Source organism: Elephantulus edwardii, unplaced genomic scaffold (genome assembly GCF_000299155.1).
Source record: "Elephantulus edwardii isolate Elephantulus edwardi_28Jun2011 unplaced genomic scaffold, EleEdw1.0 scaffold00005, whole genome shotgun sequence".
In the NCBI taxonomy this organism is placed as follows: domain Eukaryota; kingdom Metazoa; phylum Chordata; class Mammalia; order Macroscelidea; family Macroscelididae; genus Elephantulus; species Elephantulus edwardii.
The window spans coordinates 1,974,529-1,994,668 of NW_006399755.1; the positions used below are offsets into that span (position 1 = coordinate 1,974,529).

Sequence of the window (20,140 nt, forward strand, 5' to 3'; positions counted from 1 at the left end):
GGACGGGTCCTTGGAGAGGGACATCATGCTTGGGAGGGTTGAGGGACAACGCAGGAGGGGAAGACCCTCCTTGAGATGGGTTGATTTGGTGACTGGGGTAATCGGGATGGGTGTGTCAGAGGCGGTGCGGTTGGCGCAGGATAGAGCAGGGTTTAGGGCTGTTGTGCAAGAGTCGCTATGAGTCGGAAACGACTCGACGGCACATAACAACAACAACAACATCTTTATTGTTGTTATTATCTTCTGGAGGAAAGTTAATTTAAAGTTTGTCCTGGCCTGTACTCAGTGTCGTGAGTCCACCTGCAGCCCTGGCCTTGCCTGAGAGCTGACCAGAATGAGGGTGCAGGAGGGCCTTCCCTGTATCCTACTAAGTGGGGCTTCCCAGAATCTCTTCAGTTTATCTTTATCGGCCCTTATCACAATGAGTATAACAAAAAACCTTTAAAACTCTCCTTCCATGTTCAAGGCCCATAACTTCCCTTCTTTCTCTGATCATTGTACAGAAAATTAGTTCCTTCCTCTGTTTGTTGTTGTTGCTATGTGCCCTCGGGTTGACCACAAGTCACAGTGACTCTATGCACAACAGCTCTGAACCCTGCTCTATTCTGGACCAATCTCATTCTCTCTGACACACTTTCTCTCATGACCCTAGTTACTGAGTCAATTAATCTCACCTATTGTCTTTTTCTCTTGTGCTGTCCCTCCGCCCTTCCAAGCATGATGTCCTTCTCCAAGAATTGGTCCCTCCGGCAATATACCTAAAATATGTGAGGCAGAGCCTCAAAATCCTTGCCTCCAAGGAATAGTTTGGCTGAACCTTCTCTAGGACAGACCTATTAGTTCTCTTAGCAGTCCATGGTATGTTCAATAGTCTTCTCCAGCACCAAAACTCAAAGGCATCAATTCTGTTTCTGACCTCTTTGGTCACTGTCCAGCTCTCTGATACATAACAGGTAATTGTGAAGACTGTGGCCTGGATCAGGTGCACCTTAGTCTCTAGAGTGACATCATTGTTCTTTAGCATCCTGGAGAGGTCTCTGACAGCAGATTTTCCTGATGCAATTTGTCTTTTGATTTCCTGATTGCTGGTGCAATGAAGTGCCCAGCATAGTGCCTGCCACACACCTGGCACCCAATAAAACCCAAGTTTCTCTCTTCCTCATGCAACTCTTCCAATTCTTACTTCAGATTTCCCAAGCACTGATTCTGCTCTCTTCCTTCTATCCAGCTCCTAAAGTCTATGGTCTTATTCCGGTTTTATTTAGATTACTGCCCACTGACTCTTGACTCCCTTTTGCCTTACAGATTGGAGCCTCTCTTATGTCCAGCAATGTGGGAAGTGGCTTGTTCATTGGCCTGGCTGGGACAGGAGCTGCTGGAGGCCTTGCTGTGGGTGGCTTTGAGTGGAATGTAAGGAAAAGGAAGGTGGCATGGAGGCTGACTGGGGATAAAAGAACTTTAATCCACTCCAATCATTCCCATTCTTGGTTTTAGCACTGGGAAGAAACTCAAATACTTGAAGAGATTGAATGCTGAATTGTTGTTAGGTGTCATCAAGGTGATTCTGACTCATAGAAACTCTATTTACAACTGAGTGAAACCCTCCCCAATACTGTGCCATCTTCACAATCCCCACTATGCTTAAGGCCTTTGTTCTAGTCACTATAGCAATCCTTCCCATCAAGGGTGATTTAAGAATACATTTTACAGATGAGGAGGCCAAGGGCTGGAAAAGGGAAGGGAATCACAAACTACTCGCAAGATCTAAGATCAAGTCTCTTGCCTCTTATCTCCCTGCTTAGGGCTTTCTCACAGCACAGCACAGTCTCTGAAAGGGCACTGCCCCTAAATCTGCATCTACAACCAGGACATCTTATTCTCTCTACTCTTCCAGGCAACCTGGCTGCTCCTGGCCCTTGGCTGGATCTTCGTGCCTGTATACATTGCAGCTGGTGTAGTTACAATGCCACAGTATCTGAAGAAGAGATTTGGTGGTCAGAGGATCCAGGTGTACATGTCCGTCCTGTCTCTAATCCTCTACATCTTCACCAAGATATCGGTGGGTACCCGTCCTGATGTAACCATGTCATCTCATTGAACATTTTAATAGGGAAAATGCTGAAGGCATTGACTTGTCACTGGGAGAGCCGGCAGTTAAAGATTGAGTGAAAGAAGAGATAAATAGAAAAGTGGATGGAAGAATGGGAGGGTGGATGGATGGATAATTTTACTACATATAGCTCCACGTCTACATATATCCAAGATATACATATATCCAAGATATACATACGTCCAAGACCTCTGTCACTTCAGAAGCAGAGGAATCAAAGGAGAGGTACATTAGTGTCTCTTAGTACCTCTCCTTTCTGAGTCTTTCTGTGTGCCTATTTGTCAACTATTTGTTGAGTGAATGATAAACCTTAACTCCTAAGAATTCACAATCCAGAATTCATTTATTTGTTAGTTTGTCTATCTTTTAACTGATTCTTCATTCAGGAACCATGCATTAATTGGCTAAAACTTTAAAGTTAAAATGGTCCTCATTATTTTTTTATATATAAATTCAGAAAATAGACCTACATAGGTCAAATAACTCCTTACATTCATACAAAAGGTCACTTCGAGGAATGAACCTAAAGTTCAGGTCCCCTGGCATATCCAGGTGTCTGTTCCTACACTGTCAGGTTGTAGACCCAATAATTGATTCTTAAACAATCATGGGATGCAATCAACATCTACACACTCAGTGTAGCTGAGTTAGTCAGTTACCAGCTCTAGGCCTGTAAAACTCTTCAAAGTCTCTTGTTTCACCAATGTTTGAGAACAACTCTAAACTAATTTGTGCTGCAACTGTGCCCTCCCTTAAGTCCTAGAATAAATGTAAAGCTATGAATTATGCAAAACCTTGTCTTTTAGTGCCAGGTCTTCTACCTCATTAGGCCAGTTGTAGATCCATCTGGAAACTCAACGGGGCTCACCGTTCTATTGGAAAGTAACTAGGGACCCTCTGGGCTCCTGCTTCATCCTCCCCGATGGCTTTGCCTCCAGTCTCCACGTCCCTCTTCATGTGCTCAGGCTTATACTAAATCCTTTCACCACTTTTAATATCCCCTCCTATAAGGGATACTGTACAAAATTACTCTCAGTTTTTAATCTGTATGCAGCATACATCTGCTTTGAAGTTTTTATGATTTCTCAGTGTCTCCAAGATTATTCTTAGCAAGGCAGTCACGCTCACATTTTTGTATGGTGAGATTTGAGGGCACTGGATGAGCTGAGCGAGTATGTGGCATATCCATGGTGGCCACATGGAGGCTCTTGAATAATAAAGACTCCTAGGTCCTGGTTCTCCACAGACTGACATCTTCTCTGGAGCACTTTTCATCCAGATGGCTCTGGGCTGGAACCTTTATCTCTCCACAGTGATCCTGCTGGTGGTGACAGCTGTCTACACCATTGCAGGTAAGGCCAAGGGAAGCTTACAATGAAGTGAAGGAATAAAGAATAGAAAAAGAGAGCCTAGGAGAGTTAGCAGGGGATGTTTATATAGAGACACAGAGAGAAAGGCTAAAAGAGGTAAAAAATACAGAAAAAGGAGACAGACTATAGTGAAAACTGATTGAGGGAAGGAGAATTAAAAAAAAAAAAAAAAAAAAAGCAGAAACTGGGGAAAAGAGAAGTCGAGCCAGAGGTGTATAGACTGAGGAAAAGATGAAAGGCATGTGCCACAGAGGCAAAGGGAGACAGCAAGGGTGGAAATAAGAAATAGGCAGACAGAAAGACTCAGGAAAGGAGAGGTACTAAGAGACACTAACGTACCTCCCCTTCCCCATGCCCCACACTAGTCCTGAAACCCTGAAAAAGGCCAAGAACACCAGGAAGCAGGATGGACATGAAGGGACTTGACACAGGACTCGAGTAACTGAAGTGCTCTAGGGAAATCCACAGCCAGGTTGTTTCTGTCTCCTCTGGGCCTCTTCATATAGGGCTAGGTTCATTGGGAGCTGAGCTGAGGACAGACTTACTGCTGGCTCAAGTCGGTCCTGAAAGCTGAGAGTATTTAGATGACTGTTGAGAGAAGAAAGGACAGATAATTGCTAATAGAGTTAATGATACAGGCAAAGGAATGGACTCGAGATATAGAGGTGTGGGAGCTGTGGCCCGACAGTCACCGACGCTGCAGCAAGATTAGAAAGAACAAAACTCGAGTACCCTCCACCCTGACAGAGGGGCGGGGCAGTCAAGAAGACATGGGGTGATAAAAGGCATAGATCTATAGTTATTATATAATATATATACTAATTATTATATAATATTATATATACTAATTCTATAAAGCACAATGTATATAAATTATTATATTCAAAGAAAAATAGATTCTGGGGATGACAGACAAGCAGAATCTACCTCCTAAAGGGCTCTGTGTCCTTTCTGGTCTCCAAAGTATGGTCAAGTACAAGTTGGGTGTCCAGAGAGGAGCCCCTTAGGGATGCTAACTGATGAATCTTATTCTTGGGTCCTAGGGGGCCTCACCGCTGTGATCTACACAGATGCTCTACAGACCGTGATCATGGTGGGAGGAGCCCTGGTCCTCATGTTCCTGGGTAAGGAAGATACCTGATACACCTCTACCTTTCTAACTTGTTTGAATGTCATTTAATGACTTGATTGGAATGCCACTGACAGAGTCCTGTATCCCTCATCTTGGCTGAAGACTCTGCACACCAGTGCCAGGTTCTCAGCTCTGAGTCCTGTCTTTCTTCCCATCCCTGTGGCCCACACAAGCTTTAAGCCTGAGATGTTCCTGCATGAGACTTTGGATGGACCAAGTGACAGGGCAAGTTGGGTCTTGGAGCTGTTTCACTAACAGTGGTCTTTCCCTACAGGTTTTCAGGAGGTGGGCTGGTACTCAGGCCTGGAACAACAGTACAGGCAGGCAATCCCTAACATCACAGTTCCCAACACTACCTGTCACCTTCCACGGCCTGATGCCTTCCACATGCTCCGGGACCCTGTGAATGGAGATATCCCCTGGCCGGGCCTCATATTTGGGCTCACAGTCCTGGCTACTTGGTGCTGGTGCACAGACCAGGTAATGAACCCATCCTTGCCTAGCCCATAACAAAGGGAGTGGTTTCCAGCTAAAAAGCAAGACACTCAGACTCTTAGAGGACAAATACTCACCCTGGAACTGGATTAGCGACAGTCTGTGACCTATGTCAGACCTCCACTGAGCCCTCTGAACCAATCTGAGCTCAACTGAGCTAATCTGAACCCTCCTTGGCCCAAGTAGCTGACTTCTTCCATTTCAGGTCATTGTACAGAGGTCTCTCTCTGCCAAGAATCTGTCTCATGCCAAGGGAGGCTCTGTGCTGGGGGGCTACCTCAAGATCTTCCCCATGTTCTTCATCATCATGCCTGGTATGATCAGCAGGGCCCTGTACCCAGGTAAGGCGGGGTCTCCTCCTGCTTTGGGTACAAGGATGTGGAGCTTACAAGGAACTTCCAGAGAAGAGGTTTCTGGGCAAAGCTAGACCGGAGCGGGGCCAGAAAACCTTTTAATGTTAAAGTTAGTGGTTGAATGGAGGGAAGGGGTGTGTGTGTGTGTGTGTGTGTGTGTGTGTGTGTGTGTGTAAAAATAGGAAAGATTCAATAGGGCTTTGAAAAGATAGGGTAGTAATAGGCATAGAACAATAGTAATTAATTATATAAAAAAGGTATATGAATGTATGAAAAATAATGTAAGTGAATTCTAGTATAAAACAAAATGTACAGAATGAAACACAATGTATACAAATGTGAACTAATAAAAACACTAAAAGGAGGAAATAATAGATTGCAAATATGAGCTTTGGAGGTTAATCTTTATGTATTTCAGTAGAAGAAATTTGTGTCTGCAGGCCATTTAAAAATATTTTTCCCTTTTACATAAGAAAAAAGCAATTAATGACATTCTTGCCAGCTGCCAACAATACTTGCCTTTTGTAAAGACATAAGACTGAAAACTCAAAGAAACATGTCAGGTTTTTCAGGATGGTAGCACAGGAAAGAAATTTAGCAGACACAGATAAACTGTAATGTTCACCCATCTTTTCCCTGAACTGCTGGGTGTTTGCTTTGCCAGCACCACTAATGAATATCTTCCTAAAGTAAAGGAAAGCAAATATTGGGACAACCACGAAAGGCTCAGTCTGGATCTAAAATCAGCCAATTCTAAGCATCATTACTTCTTCTGCAGATGAAGTAGGCTGTGTGGACCCTGACATCTGCCAAAGGGTCTGTGGGGCCCGAGTGGGATGCTCCAACATCGCCTACCCCAAGCTGGTCATGGCTCTCATGCCCATCGGTGAGTCCTTATCTCTCTTGTCTCCGACTCCACTCCCACCTCCCAGCTTTCTTCAATTCCCACTGCCCAGGACACTAGAAATGACTAGAACAGGAAAGAGGATGAAAATATTCACCTCTGTATTTCTCTCTCTCTCTCAAACACACAAACACACACACACACACACACACACACACACAGAGAGAGAGAGAGAGAGAGAGAGAGCGCGAGCGAGAGCGCACAAGAGAGCAAGCTCGCCAATGTTGTCTCTGAGGCCTGGTGCTGGAGCTGCAGAGACAAAAAAGGCTCTCCCTGCTCTCAAGTATCATTCTATCTCCACATTGACAATGGCAGAACAATGGCAGAAGACCAACTGGTGCTCATGCCCTGGGGGCTAAGGCAGCCCTAGGAGGCAGCTGACCAGCTGACGTAGTCTGAGGGCATGAGGCAAAAGATCTCATGGAGGAGAGAAACCAAGAACTGAGTCCCAGGCACATCTTAGGCAGACAAATTCAGAAGGGAGCTGGAAATGTTATTCCAGGGAAGAGAGGCTGTGTGTGCAAAGGCCCACATAGAGAGTCTCAAGTCTAAATTTCATGCGGACTTCAGGAGTGAGGGAGACTGAAGGCAACTTTCCCTTCAGAGAATGTCACCGCCACACCCCATTTGAAGTTACAGCATTTATTCTCAGGACAATAGAGTCATGGGGCAGGGTAACGGGGTGGTGTTAGTCCAGAAAGTGCATGAGTATGGTTTTAGAAGGTTTGTACTGCATGATGTACTGCATGGAGGGAGGATTGCACATAAAGGAGGTCCAGGGGGAGGGAGGCAGAGGATTGGGAGGTGCTCCCAGTGAGTGACCCAGGAGTCCTGGCAATGCTGTGAATGTCAGTGCTTACACTGACCTACAAACCAAAACCAGTTAGCATCCTTCTCCTATGGCTTCCAAAGTGCAGGCCTTTGGGATTGCAACACAGCTTCTTACTATCAGAGCTAATGGGCCCTGGAAAGAAACCAGCTCCAAATCAGTCAGCTGGCTAAGGTAGGGCTAGAGCTCTCATCTCTCAGGTCACAGATTTTTGCTGTGCCACAGTGACAATGGAGAAGGTACAAAACACTCAAATTATTACCAGTCACCTTCTCCCTAGAGACCCAGTAACTTAGAGTGGTGAGGTCAGACTGAGATATCAGAGTTGCAGAGAACCTCACAGACCACCTTAATATTATAGATGAGGGAGAGGAAGCTTAGAGAATGTTGTTGATTCACTCAACCCCTAAGAAAGTCAGAGGCAGAGCCTGACAGACCCAGTGCTCTTGCATCTAGGTCTGTGGAACATCCAAATTCCTGATCTGTCCTGGATGGGAACCTCTTCAAGTGACTTCTATAGCCTAGCTCCACCGCAAACCCCTGCCTCAGCTTGTCACTGTAGCTCTCATGGCCCCTGGCAGAACAAGCCAGCAGTCCACACACAGCTTGTCTCTCTCCAGGTCTGCGGGGCCTGATGATTGCCGTGATCATGGCTGCGCTCATGAGCTCTCTCACCTCCATCTTCAACAGCAGCAGCACGTTGTTCGCCATTGATGTCTGGCAACGCTTCCGCAAGAAGGCCACAGAGCAGGAGCTGATGGTGGTGGGCAGGTGCACTGGCCAGTCTCCCCACAACACACTCTCTCTGCAGACAGAGTCCTCCTCCCCCTTCCTTTCTCCTATCTCCTGCTGCCTTGGCTTTCGTTAGAGGGAATGTGATTTATCAGGACTATAGACGGGCAATCAGGTCATTTTACAGGTGACCTTGGGGAAGTCTCTCCTCAACTCAAGACCACACCTTCCTGTCCAGAAAAATCCCTTGCCTGATTAATTTCCTCTTGGAACTGGTTATTCGGGTAAATGGGGGGGGGGGGGGAATGATAAAGTACTTAAGTGACAGGTGTGCTACGTAAGTTATGAGGAAGGTTAGTAAGCAACTTATTTCCTAGGTTTTGGACCAACTTGAGATGTCATCCAGAATGATTTAAGAGCTATTCATTTAATCCATCAGCCTCACCCTGAATATCCTCCATACATGATATTCTTATGCTGGGGACAAAGACAAGTCATGTGGCTCTGTCCACAGGGTATTCACAGGCTAACAAGACAGACAGAAACACAGAATTCTGTGAGATGCTTGTCTTGATGGAAATATGAAGGTTTCCCCAAGTGATGCAAATTTTTGAACATAAGGTTGTTGTTGCAAACTGTCAATTCCAAAACAACTCATAGCTGACCCTTCAGTGGAAAGATAAAGCCTTATAGGCTAGAGAATTTTAACTTTGTTTTTTGGACATCAGTGTTGTGTGTGTGTGTGTGTGCATGTGAACACACATGTTCTATTAAAGTGAAGAGAAAGTCATCTCTGACACTTTAAAAAAAATCTGTTACTTTTGAAAACATAGCTTAATGATCACCCTCCCCCCATAGTATTAGGGTTTATAACTAATACAAAGCCACCAGCGCACCAGACCTCCTTAATTCAAGGTTAAGAGACTCTGAAATCTTTGCTCAATGACGTCAAGTTCTGTAACTTGGTTTTCTGGATTCAAGCGCTCTCTTCTTCCTTTCTAGGGTGTAATTGAGTTTAGATATCCTCTTCTTTCACGTATTCCTGTATTTTTCCTTACTGCTTCTTCCACCAGATGCCTTTTGCACGTTTGCACAATGAATTCCTTTTACCTGCCTTCTCATCTGCGTCCTTAGCCCCACGTACAGAGCTTGACCATAGGAAGACCATGGGGAAGTTGTGCAAAAATAAGAAAGATGAGAAAAAGAGGCCACTTGGGTAGCTGCTGCTTCTAAGAAAGGCCCACAGAGGACAGAGGAAAAGGAGCAGGAAGAATAGATCTGGATCTAAGGAAGGGTCCTTTTACCTGGGCACACTAACTGCTGAGTTTTGCCGGCTTCTTTCATCCATCACTGGGTTTGGGCACCATCTACTGTCTATATGTATTATTGTACCCAACTGAGCAAAGAAGACTTTTTCATCTTCTTGTCCACACAGCTGCACAACCACAGAGACCTTTGTAAGTAAACCAACATAATTTAAAAATTTTATTTAAAAAAAAAAAACCACGAACAAACAGGCGAGCTTTGGTGGCCTAGTGGCAAGAATCTGCAACTGCAAACTCAGAGGTGCACAGTTCAAATCCACCAGATGCTCTGCTGGAGAAGGAGAAACAATCTCCTCCTGTACCAGTCAGATCTGATTTGACGGTACACACAAAAAATAATGAAATAAAAAAAATTTTAAAAAAACCAACACATAGAGGTTTCTAGGAACTTAACACAGATAAGTTTCACTAAAGAGGAGTCAAGAGTTGGGAAATGTGGGTTTACCACCCTAATCCCAGTGTAAGAAATAAAGGTTCAGAGCTGGAGGAACCCAGAGGAGAGAGACGTTCCAGAGAATGGAGTCTCTTGGAGAAAAAAAATTGTTCTTTGCAGCGTTGAATGGGAACAATTAGTAAAACCAAGAAAGACAAGAAGCTATGTACTCAGGGGTAGTTGGAAAGTTGCAATTCCTCTACCAAATGAAAGATACATAAAGTGACCTTGATAACTTCCAATTAAAAAAATACTACTGTGTTCAAACTCCGAGTTTCTGGGATTTTGACAGTGAAGAGTTAGGGAGTCTTAAGAGTTGAGAATTTGACTTTTTAATAGGCTCTGACTTTAATAACTGCACATTTTCCTTCCTCCCCTCCTCTCTGGTGTGCTGTGTGTCCCTCCTTCCCCCATGTCATGCCCACCCACGTGCTCCTCACTGAGCCTTTTGCCCTCCCTGGCAGAGTGTTTGTGGTGTTCCTGGTCGTCATCAGCGTCCTGTGGATCCCCATCATCCAAAGTGCCAACAGTGGGCAGCTCTTCGACTACATCCAGTCCGTCACCAGCTACCTGGCCCCACCTATCACTGCCCTCTTCTTACTGGCCATCTTCTGTAAGAGAGTCACAGAGCCCGTGAGTGCAGCATCACCCCATCTTTCCCAGACAACAGAAGCCTAAGGGTCTTGATCTAGCAATAACTCATTCTGTATATCCCTGGGCAAGCCGGCTGTCTTCTAAACTTCTATCTCCCAACCCAACATCAGAGCTAGATGATTCCTTCACTCAGGAAGTTTGTCAGTCTTACTTTGGAGGCTTTAGGGATGCAATCATTTACAAGGTTAAGGCAGACCAGGCATCAGTGGTCAGCAGGGAAAAGAGATATTAAGTAAGCATCTACAGCTCTCAGGCCTTAAATTGTTTTTTGTCAAACATTCTTCTAAGTGGTATAGTACCGGTCTGTGCATTGCTGTACAGAGGTAACTCATGGTTGCTGTGAAACTGAACATTGTGACACTGATGTGTCAAATGTGATAATGGTCACCCAGGGTGGACAGTGTTTTGTGGAGCTTCCCCAGTAAAACAAGCTTGGAAGCAGGAGTGGCATCCACTTCTGAAATAGCTTACCTCTGGAAACCCTATGAACTGTGCTCAGGCCTTTCGTTAATAGGGTCACTATGAGTCATCTATGACTCGACGGCACCTAACAACAACAACACTATCTTATAGCAGGGTGCCTACAAAAGGGCCAGGGAAATCTTCCTGGATAGAGTGGCATCTGAAAGTTGAAGGGTTACCTGGTGGGGGAAGAAAATTCCAGAGAGGAGAAACAGTGGATATGAAGATGAAAAATGAAAGGGAAGACCTTTAGGGTTTGTTCTGTTTCAATTACTAGCAGGGTCCACATCTAGATAAAGCAAGAGCAATGAGAATAAAAGGGATAAAGGTACAGTCACAGGGACCTGCGCACACATTAACTAACTACACTGACAACCAACAAGGAGACGGGCAGGAAGCGTGTGGCACCGAACTGTAAGTTTGGTAACTCCTCAGGACAGTATAAAAGACAAGCTTAACTCTGACGTTTGGCTATTCAGAAAGTTTTTACTATTTTTTTTTCACAAGTAGATTGCCAGGTCCTTTTCCTTGTCTGTCTCAATGTGGAAGAGTCCCTGACACCTGTCCACCATGGGTGACTCTGCTCGTATTTGAAATACCAGTGACTTAGCTTTCAGCCTCACAGCAACACACAAGCCAACATAGTAGGACAAACAAATTGAAGTTGTCAAGGGTTTCATTTCACTTGGATCTATTCTATAATCAGCACCCATGGAAGCAACAGTCATGAAATCAAACAGCCTATCAGATCAGGAAAATCTGCTGCAAAAGATTTCTTTAAAATGATGAAAAGCAACGGTGTCACTTTAAGGTCTAAGTTGAGCCTGATACAAGCCATGGCAATTTCAATTACTTTATATGCATACAAAATCTGGACAATTAATAAAGACCAAAGAAGAACTGATATATTTGAATTATGATATTAGCAAAGAATATTGAATATTCCATGGACTTCTGGAAAAATGAAAAAATCTTGTGTTTTAGAAGACGTATGCTCCTTAGACATGAGGGTGGCAAGACTTAATCTGGCCTACTTTGAGAAGCCAGTCTCTGCAAAAGTGCCTCATGGTTGGGAGAGAGTAAGATAGTAAGGGGGGGGGTAAAAAAAAAAAAGGACTGACAGTGACTGCAACAATATGTCCAAACAGTAATAATTGTGAGGATGGCTCAGGACAGGGTAAAATGTTGTCCTGGCGTAAATTGGGTTGCTTTGAGTTGAAAGTAACTTGATGACCTCTACTAACAAAAACCAACCTCTTGTACATCGGAGAGTTAATGAACTCTGCAGAGAAAATGGCACAAGAGCTCAAGGTCCTTTGAAGAGAGTACATAGGAACTCCACTCCAGAAAAATAATTAAGCAAAGTTTCTCTTGTGGTCTATTATTTGCAGAGCAAGGATGGCAGAAGAAGAATCTATGGAAAAGAGTTTTGAATATCCCATGGATTACTGAAGAACAAACAAATGTCTTGGAGAAAGTGCAATGTGGGTGCTCCTTAAAAGCAAGGAAGCAAGGATAGTGTAACTTCTTGTGATGTGTTTTGGACACGTTGTGGGCAGGCACCAGTCCTTGGAAAGGGATACCATGCTTGGAAATGTGGAGACTCAGTCAAAGAGAGGAAGACCCTCAAGGAGATGGATTAACACCAGGACTTTAACAATGGGCTCAAGTATACCAGAGATAATGATGATGGAACTGGATAGGACAAGGTTCAGATCCCTTCTTCAGATTCAAAGGGTCGCTATGAGCACATAATAGCAATAACAAAAAATCTTACTGATAGGAACCCTGGTAGCACAGTGGTTGAGCACTTGAATATTAACCTAAAAGTTAGTGGTTTGAGATGATCAGCCTCTTCATAGGAGAAAGATGTGCCAATCTGATTCTGTAAAAATTACAGACTTCGACTCTGCCCTGTAGGATCATTGTAGGTTGGAATCTACTCAGCAGCAATGAGTTCTTACTGGTTGATCAAGGCCTTATTTAACGCAATAGTTATAGACTTAGCTGTTCATTTAAAGGCTGAAAGTTCAAACCTATCTAATGGATCTGTGGAAGAAAGATCTGGAAATTTGAGTCTGCAAAGATAATTTTACAGCCTACAAAACCCTATGGGGCAGCTCTATTCTGTTAGATGAGGTCACTCTCAGTCAAAAATGGACTCAGGATCACCTAACAACAAGAATCGTGCTGGTAACTGTGACACAGCAAGATCCAGTTGAATTCGGCCTGCATCTGCTCACTCCAGAGTTTTCATAATCAGGGTCACCATCTCATATTTTAAAAATATAAGTTATCTGAATCTTACTACTAGAAATAAGCATCATTTAAGAGTAAAAGGTATTATAATGAAGAAAGATGAGAGATACCAGGGCTTTAAGAAATAGAAGATAGGTAGATGAATGGATAGCTAGCTAAAAGATGATGATAGATGATAGATAGATAGATAGATAGATAGATAGATAGATAGATAGATAGATAGATAGATAGATAGATAAAGCGGGCAGGTAAAATGCCCAGAAGTAACAGGAGGGAGATCTCTGGTCTAATTTCTGATTCATTAAAACTAAAAGTCAGAAGGGGAGTTTAGAGTCCACCAGTTGCCCCACAGTAGAAAGATGGGCAGTCTCTTCCCGTGCAATTAACTGCCTCCGAGAACCCCCTGAAGGGTCAGCTATAGTTCAGTTCTAATTCTACAGTACATCACCACCACCACAATTACTATCTAGCACAGAGGAAGCTCCATGCAGTGAGAATGAATTACTGATTCAGACTTTACAAAACAGAGGCAGGATTAAAATCTTACTCTGACTCTGCAGTCCTCTCTTTTCCAAAATATCACAACATACCATCTAAGTTGACCAAGAGCGTCAGTCTATACTGGGAATGTACTAGAGCAGACTCACAGACATTCACTAAGCCATTGGGAGAACTATTCGGGGACAAAATGACTTTTGCTCCTAGTGTTGCCCCCTGGTTCTCACCCTGCCTTCTCTCCACAGGGAGCCTTCTGGGGCCTCATGTTTGGCCTGGGAGTGGGGCTTCTACGCATGATCCTGGAGTTCTCCTTCCCAGCCCCAGCCTGTGGAGAGGTGGACAGAAGGCCTCCGGTGCTCAAGCACTTCCATTATCTTTATTTTGCACTTCTCCTCTGTGGGCTCACTGCCATTGTTATCATTACTGTTAGCCTCTGTACAACACCCATCCCTGAGGAAAAGGTAAGAGGCATGCATACAATGAGATCTCAAACAAATTCTTCTCCCCTATTCCTAGTGTCTCCAATCGCACCATTTAAGTTTTATGCCTCGGGGTTATGGTCTCCTCTGTTGCCATGCAAATATTCTTGAGGCATGCTAAGGGAAAAGCAATTTATTTCATCTAAAATAACTTGGAATTGACTCAATGATATGGATTTGGTTACATTTCTTAGTTGGATCCTTAGTGATACAGTAAGAAAACACTCAGCTGCTTACTCTAAATGCTGTTTCTGGAACCCCACCCTACCCCCACCTGCATCCTTTCCTCTACAGGTGAAGGACATGGCAAACAGCCTTGAAAACCCCTCAAGGCAGTTCTACTCTGTTCCAGAGGGTCAAAAATCAACTCTCGGTCAAGGAATTTGGCTTTATTTTAACATTGTTTGAGACTGCTCCTTCCAGTCTATTTCCTCATTTCTTAAATATGTCCTGTCTCACTTTTGCATCCTTCATTTAATATATTTTGAAAAATTTTCCAAAATCCTAGCATTTCTAGTCACTCCTCTTTGCTGAAGGAAGATGCTCTCTGGTAGTGTGCTCAGAAGCTCCGGGGCTCTGAAGCTCTGGTGGCGGTTTCTGTGGGAATTGTGCTGCTACCCAAAAGGCCAGGCCTCTCTCACAGCTCTACTCTACCAGAGGTTCTGCAAGAGAAAGATGGAGATACAATCCTGTGCCATTTACAGTCTCCCCAAAACTCGCTAGGGCATCAGCTACAAGTCATTGCCAACTTGATGACCAACTCATGGCAACAAGTTTAAGTTTCTCTTTTTTATTTCTCTTTGCCTATAGTCTGTAGTGTTTCTCACTGACCTGCAAGGTAAGAAAGAAAAAAAAGAATTGACTCCCCAGTCTGACCTTGGAAGGCCTTTGTTTTTCATCACTTTTATTTCTGTCTAGCTCTACTTCTCCTTTGTCAATGTGTGATCTCCATGGCATCAGTTTATGGCTCTGAGTGCCAGCACCCAGTGCAATCCTTATGTAGGGCAAGTATTCAGTAACAGTTAAGTTTTGAAGAAAAGGTAGTCCAGTATAGAGCCCAGGCCTCAGATGACCTCCCATGAATGAAGCCTTCTTTCTCTGTAGGATTTCTTGTCAAAGACAACTGACTCAAGATGGTATGTTTGGGGTTGGTTTTTTCTTTCTTTTCTTTTCTTTTTATTTCACTCCAGTTAGCTCGCCTGACCTGGTGGACACGACATTATCCCCACTCTGAGCTGGCGAAGGAAGACCATGAGAGCATACCAGAGATGTCACAGAGGTCATCCAGGGAGGGTCCTGCAGGAGACGGAGTGCTGGAAAACTGCAGTGAAGGCCAAGAGACACCTGAAGGTGGGGTGAGGAAATGTTGGGGGGTATTGATAATTACCAGGAAGCAGTGGGGTCAGACACTGTGTCACAGGACCCCTTCCCATATGGCTACTGAACTTGTTGAGAAATAAGACCAATGAGGAAGACAGATAAGAGTCAATCCATTGCCCTCAATAACTATAAAGAGGGGGTGAACAGATTGTTTCCTATCCATGAGGAGATGTTCTTCCTAAGGCTGAGCCCAAGCAGTAGAGGTGCCATTCAGTCACCAGCAGATCTGAGCAAGGACATGGTGCCTTCTCCACTGTGAACATGGTGCTGCCAAGAAGGACTTTTTCAAATCTGATAAGATTAAAGTCCCTATTCCTTCTCTGGGTTGGATGAGTACACAGGCAGGAAAGAACAAAAAGTAGCACATAAATTGAGTTCCTTCTATGTGGAAGGAACATCAGTCCTGAAAAAGCATCTTCCCTCTCCATTGCCAGTCTATTTTAATTTACTATTGTTTACTGCATATTTACATCACCTAACCCTGCTTGCTGAAACTAAGGAGGACCTCATGCACTTACTGCAGAGGGTCAAGGACTGCAGCCTTCAATATGGACTGAGGCTCAATGTCAGGAAGCCAAAAATTCTCACCACTGGACCAATCGGTAGCATCAGGATGGATGGTGAAGAGATTAAGATTGTTCACAGCTTCAGTTTGCTCAGCTCCATGGTCAACACTCCTGGCACCAGTAGCCAGGAAATAAAAAAATGTATTGAGATGGGAAAGTCTGATGTTAGGGACCTCTCTAAAGTACTCAAGAGCAACGATGTCTCTTTGGAGACAAAGGCGTGCCTGATACAGGCCATGGTCTTTGCAATCACTTGTTACGCATCAGAGAGTTGGACAATGACCCAGGAGGATAGAAGGAGAATTGACGCCATTGAGCTGTGGTGCTGGAGAAGAGCATTGAATGTCCCATGGACTGCCAAGAAAACAAATAGATTCATCCTAGATAGGGTTAAACCAGGCTGCTCCTTGGAGGCAAGGATTCTGGGGCTTCGTCTGACATACTTTGGACATGTTGTAAGGAGAGAACAGGTCTTTAGAGAGGGACATCATGCTGGGTAGAGTAGAGGGACAGCACAGGAGGGGAAGACCCTCTATGAGATGGGTTGATTCAGTGACTGGGGTAATCGGGATGGGTGTGTCAGAGGCAATGCGATTGGCACAGGATAGAGCAGGGTTTAGGGCTGTTGTACATAGGGTCGCTATAAGTCTCAAACGACTCGACGGCACATAACAACAACAACAAACAATGCTCATCAGCTCCCTTAGATAACACACAGTTCTGTCTATGTGCCTGAAATTCCTGCAGAACATCCCCACTCCCACGGAAACTCTCTTTGAGCTGCTGCTAGCCCAGGGACATTTTGCCCTAGAGATTCTTAAATGGCTCAAAACAGCACATTGACTGAATTAACAAGAATTTCAGTATGTAAAGGTAAAAGTTAGTATGTTGTTGTTGTTGTTGTTGTTATGTGCCATCAAGTCACTTGAGACTCATACCGACCCTATGTACAACAGTCCTAAACTCTGCTCTGTCCTGTGCCAATCACTCTGTCTCTGACACTCCCATCTGATTACCCCAGTCACTGAATCAATCGACTTCATAGAGGGCCTTCCCCGCCTGAGCTGTCTCTCCACCCTCCCAAGCATGATGTCCTTCTCCAAGGACCTGTCCCTCCTTACAACATGTCCAAAGTATGCTAGACGGAGCCTCAGAATCCTTGCCTCCAAGGAGCTGCCCGGTTTAACCCTTTCCAGGATGAATCTGTTTGTTTTCCTAGCAGTCCATGGTACTCTCAATACTCTTCTCCAGCACCACAGCTCAAAGGCATCAATTCTCCTTCTATCCTCCTTGGTCATTGTCCAACTCTCTGATGCATAACAAGTGATGACAAAGACCATGGCCTGTATCAGACACACCCTAGTCTCCAGAGAGACACCATTGCTCTGCAGTACTTTGGAGAGGTCCCTAACAGCAGACTTTCCCATCGCAATACTCCTTTTAGTTTCCTAGCTACTGGTGCCAAGAGTGTTGACTGTGGAGGCGAGCAAACTGAAGCTGTGAACAATCACAATCTCTTCACCATCCATCCTGATGCTGCCAATTGGTCCAGTCATGAGTATCTTTGTCTTCTTGACATTGAGCCTCAATCCATATTGGAGGCTGCAGTCCTTGACCCTCTGAAGCAAGGGCTTCAGGTCTTCCTCAGTTTCAGCAAGCAGGGTTGTGTCATCTGCATAATGCAGATTGTTGATAGATCTTCTATCAATCTTGACCCCACATGTCTCCTCATAGAGCCCAGCCCCCCAGATAATCTGTTCTATATACAGGTTGAAAAGGTATGGAGATAGGATGAATCCCTGGCGTACACCCTTCCCAGTTTTGAACCATGCAGTGTTCTGTTGCTCTGTTCTGACGACTGCCTCCGAGTCCAAGTATAGGTTTAGCATTAGAACCATCAAGTGCTTTGGGATTCACATTCTTCTCAGAGTCAGCCATAGTTTGTTATGATCCACACAGTAAAAAGTTATGTTGTTGTTGTTGTTATGTGCCATCGAGTAGTTTGCAACTCATAGCGACCCTACATACAAGAGCCCTGAACACCGTTCTATCCTGTGCCAACCTTGCTGTCTCAAACACCTTCATTCCCACCACTCCACTCACAGAATCGATCCACCTCATCAAGGGTCTTCCTCTCCTGCACTGTCCCTCCACTCTTCCAAACATGATGTCCCTCTCCAAGGACCAGTCCCTCCTTGCAACATGCCCAAAGTATGTCAGACAAAGCTTCAGAATCCTTGACTCCAGGGAACATTCTGGGTTCACCCTCTCCAAGACAAACCTGTTTGTTCTCCTAGCAGTCCATGGTATATTCAACACTCTTCTCCAGCACTACAGCGCAATGGCATCAATTCTCTTTCTATCATCCCTATTCACTGTCCAACTCTCTGGTGCATAGGATGTAATTGCAAAGACTATAGCCTGGATCCAGTGCACCTTAGTCTCCAGCCTGACGTCGTTGCACTTCAGTACTCTTGAGAGGTCCCTGACAGCTGACTTTCCCAATGCAATTCGTCTCCTGATTTCCTGGCTGCTGTTAACAAGAGTGTTGACTGTGGAGCCAAGTAAACTAAAACTGTTAACTATCTCAATCTCTTCACCATCCGTACTGATGCTGCCAATTGGCCCAGTGGTGAGAATCTTTGTTTTCTTGATACTGAGCTTCAATCCATATTGAAGACTGCAGTCCTTGACATTCTGCAGCAAGCGCTTCAGGTCCTCCTCAGTTTCAGCCAGTTGTGTCATCTGCATAATGCAGGTTGTTGACGATTCTTCCACCAATCCTGATGCCACATTCCTCCTCGTACAGCCCAGCGTCTCGGATGATCTGTTCTGCATACAGATTGAAAAGGTATGGAGACAAAATACATCTCTGACGGACCCCTTTCTTGATTTTGAACCATCCAGTGTCTCCCTGCGCTGTGTTGATGACTGCCTCCTGATCCAAGTATAGGTTTCACATTAGCACGATCAAATGTTCTGGGATTCCATTCTTCTCAGAGTCAGCCATAGCTTGTGTGATCCACACAGTCAAAAGCCTTTGCATAGTGAATGAAGCACAGATAGACATTTTTCTGGTATTCTCTGCTTTCTGCCAAGATCCGTCTTACATTAGCTGTAATATCCCTAGTACCACGACCTCGTCTAAATCCAGCCTGCACATCTGGCAGTTCTCTATTGACATATTGTTCCAAACGTTTTGGGGTAATTTTCAGCAGAATCTTGCTTGCATGTGATATCAAAGATATTGTTAGATAATTTCCACACTCTGTTGGGTCACCTTTCTTTGGAATGGGAACAAATATCGATTTCTTGCAGTCAGTTCGCCAGCTGGCTGTCCTCCAGATTTCCTGGCAAAACTTAGTGAGCACATCCAGGACAGCATCTGTTTGTTGAAATAAATCAATTGGTATGCAGTCAACTCCTGGAGCCTTGTTTTTTGCCAATTTCTTCATAGCAACTTGAACTTCCTCCATCACCATAGGTTCTTACTCATATGTTATTTCATGAAATTCCTCTGCATCAGCCAGTTCCTTCTGATTCAGTGACTGTGTACCACTTCCATCTTCTTTTTTATACATCCTGGATCATTCAATATTCTACTCAAACTGTCCTTAAGTATTGCCACCCGTGGCTTGAATTTTTCAACTCCTTCAGCTTAAGACACACTGAGCAAGTCCAGCCCTTTTCATTTTCTGACTCCAGCTCTCTGCATATTTCATTATAGTATCTTGCTTTGTTGTTCCGAGCTGCCTTTTGAAATTTTCTATTCAGCTCTTTGATTTCTTGATTTCTTCCTTTAGCTTTGGCCTCTCGGTGCTCTAATGCAATACTCAGAGTCTCAGCTGACATCCATCTTGGTCTTTTCTTCTTTAGACTTTGTAATGATCTTTTGCATTCTTCATGGATGATTTTCTTGATATCCTCCCAGAGCTCATTTGGTCTGTGCTCATTGGTGCTCAAACCTGTTCCTGAGATGGTTTTGAAATCCTAGTGGGACAGACTTAAGGTCAAATCTTGTTTCCCATGGACTTGGCTTAATTTTCCTCAACTTCAGCTTGAATTTGCATATGAATAGTTGGTGGTCTGTCCCACAATCAGCACCTGGCCTGGTTTTCACTGCTGATATTGAGCTTCTCCAGTGAATCTTTCCACAAAT

The 20,140-nt window shown here is 44.3% G+C and overlaps 1 protein-coding gene across 2 annotated transcripts in view; it reads left to right on the forward strand.

Annotated features, from left to right (window-relative positions):
* The window catches only part of SLC5A9 (solute carrier family 5 (sodium/sugar cotransporter), member 9), a 32,970-nt gene that overhangs the window by 6,803 nt on the left and 6,027 nt on the right, over positions 1–20,140 (forward strand). The window contains exons 3-14 of one of the 2 annotated variants that reach the window (XM_006879650.1): positions 1,306–1,410; positions 1,711–1,759; positions 1,869–2,059; positions 3,357–3,462; positions 4,524–4,604; positions 4,887–5,092; positions 5,313–5,448; positions 6,239–6,346; positions 7,814–7,964; positions 10,148–10,316; positions 13,802–14,017; positions 15,226–15,385. In XM_006879650.1, the coding sequence (XP_006879712.1) occupies positions 1,306–1,410; positions 1,711–1,759; positions 1,869–2,059; positions 3,357–3,462; positions 4,524–4,604; positions 4,887–5,092; positions 5,313–5,448; positions 6,239–6,346; positions 7,814–7,964; positions 10,148–10,316; positions 13,802–14,017; positions 15,226–15,385 (1,678 nt within the window). The remainder of the gene's footprint in view (positions 1–1,305; positions 1,411–1,710; positions 1,760–1,868; positions 2,060–3,356; positions 3,463–4,523; positions 4,605–4,886; positions 5,093–5,312; positions 5,449–6,238; positions 6,347–7,813; positions 7,965–10,147; positions 10,317–13,801; positions 14,018–15,225; positions 15,386–20,140) is intronic. The other variant, XM_006879651.1, reaches the window with a different exon arrangement.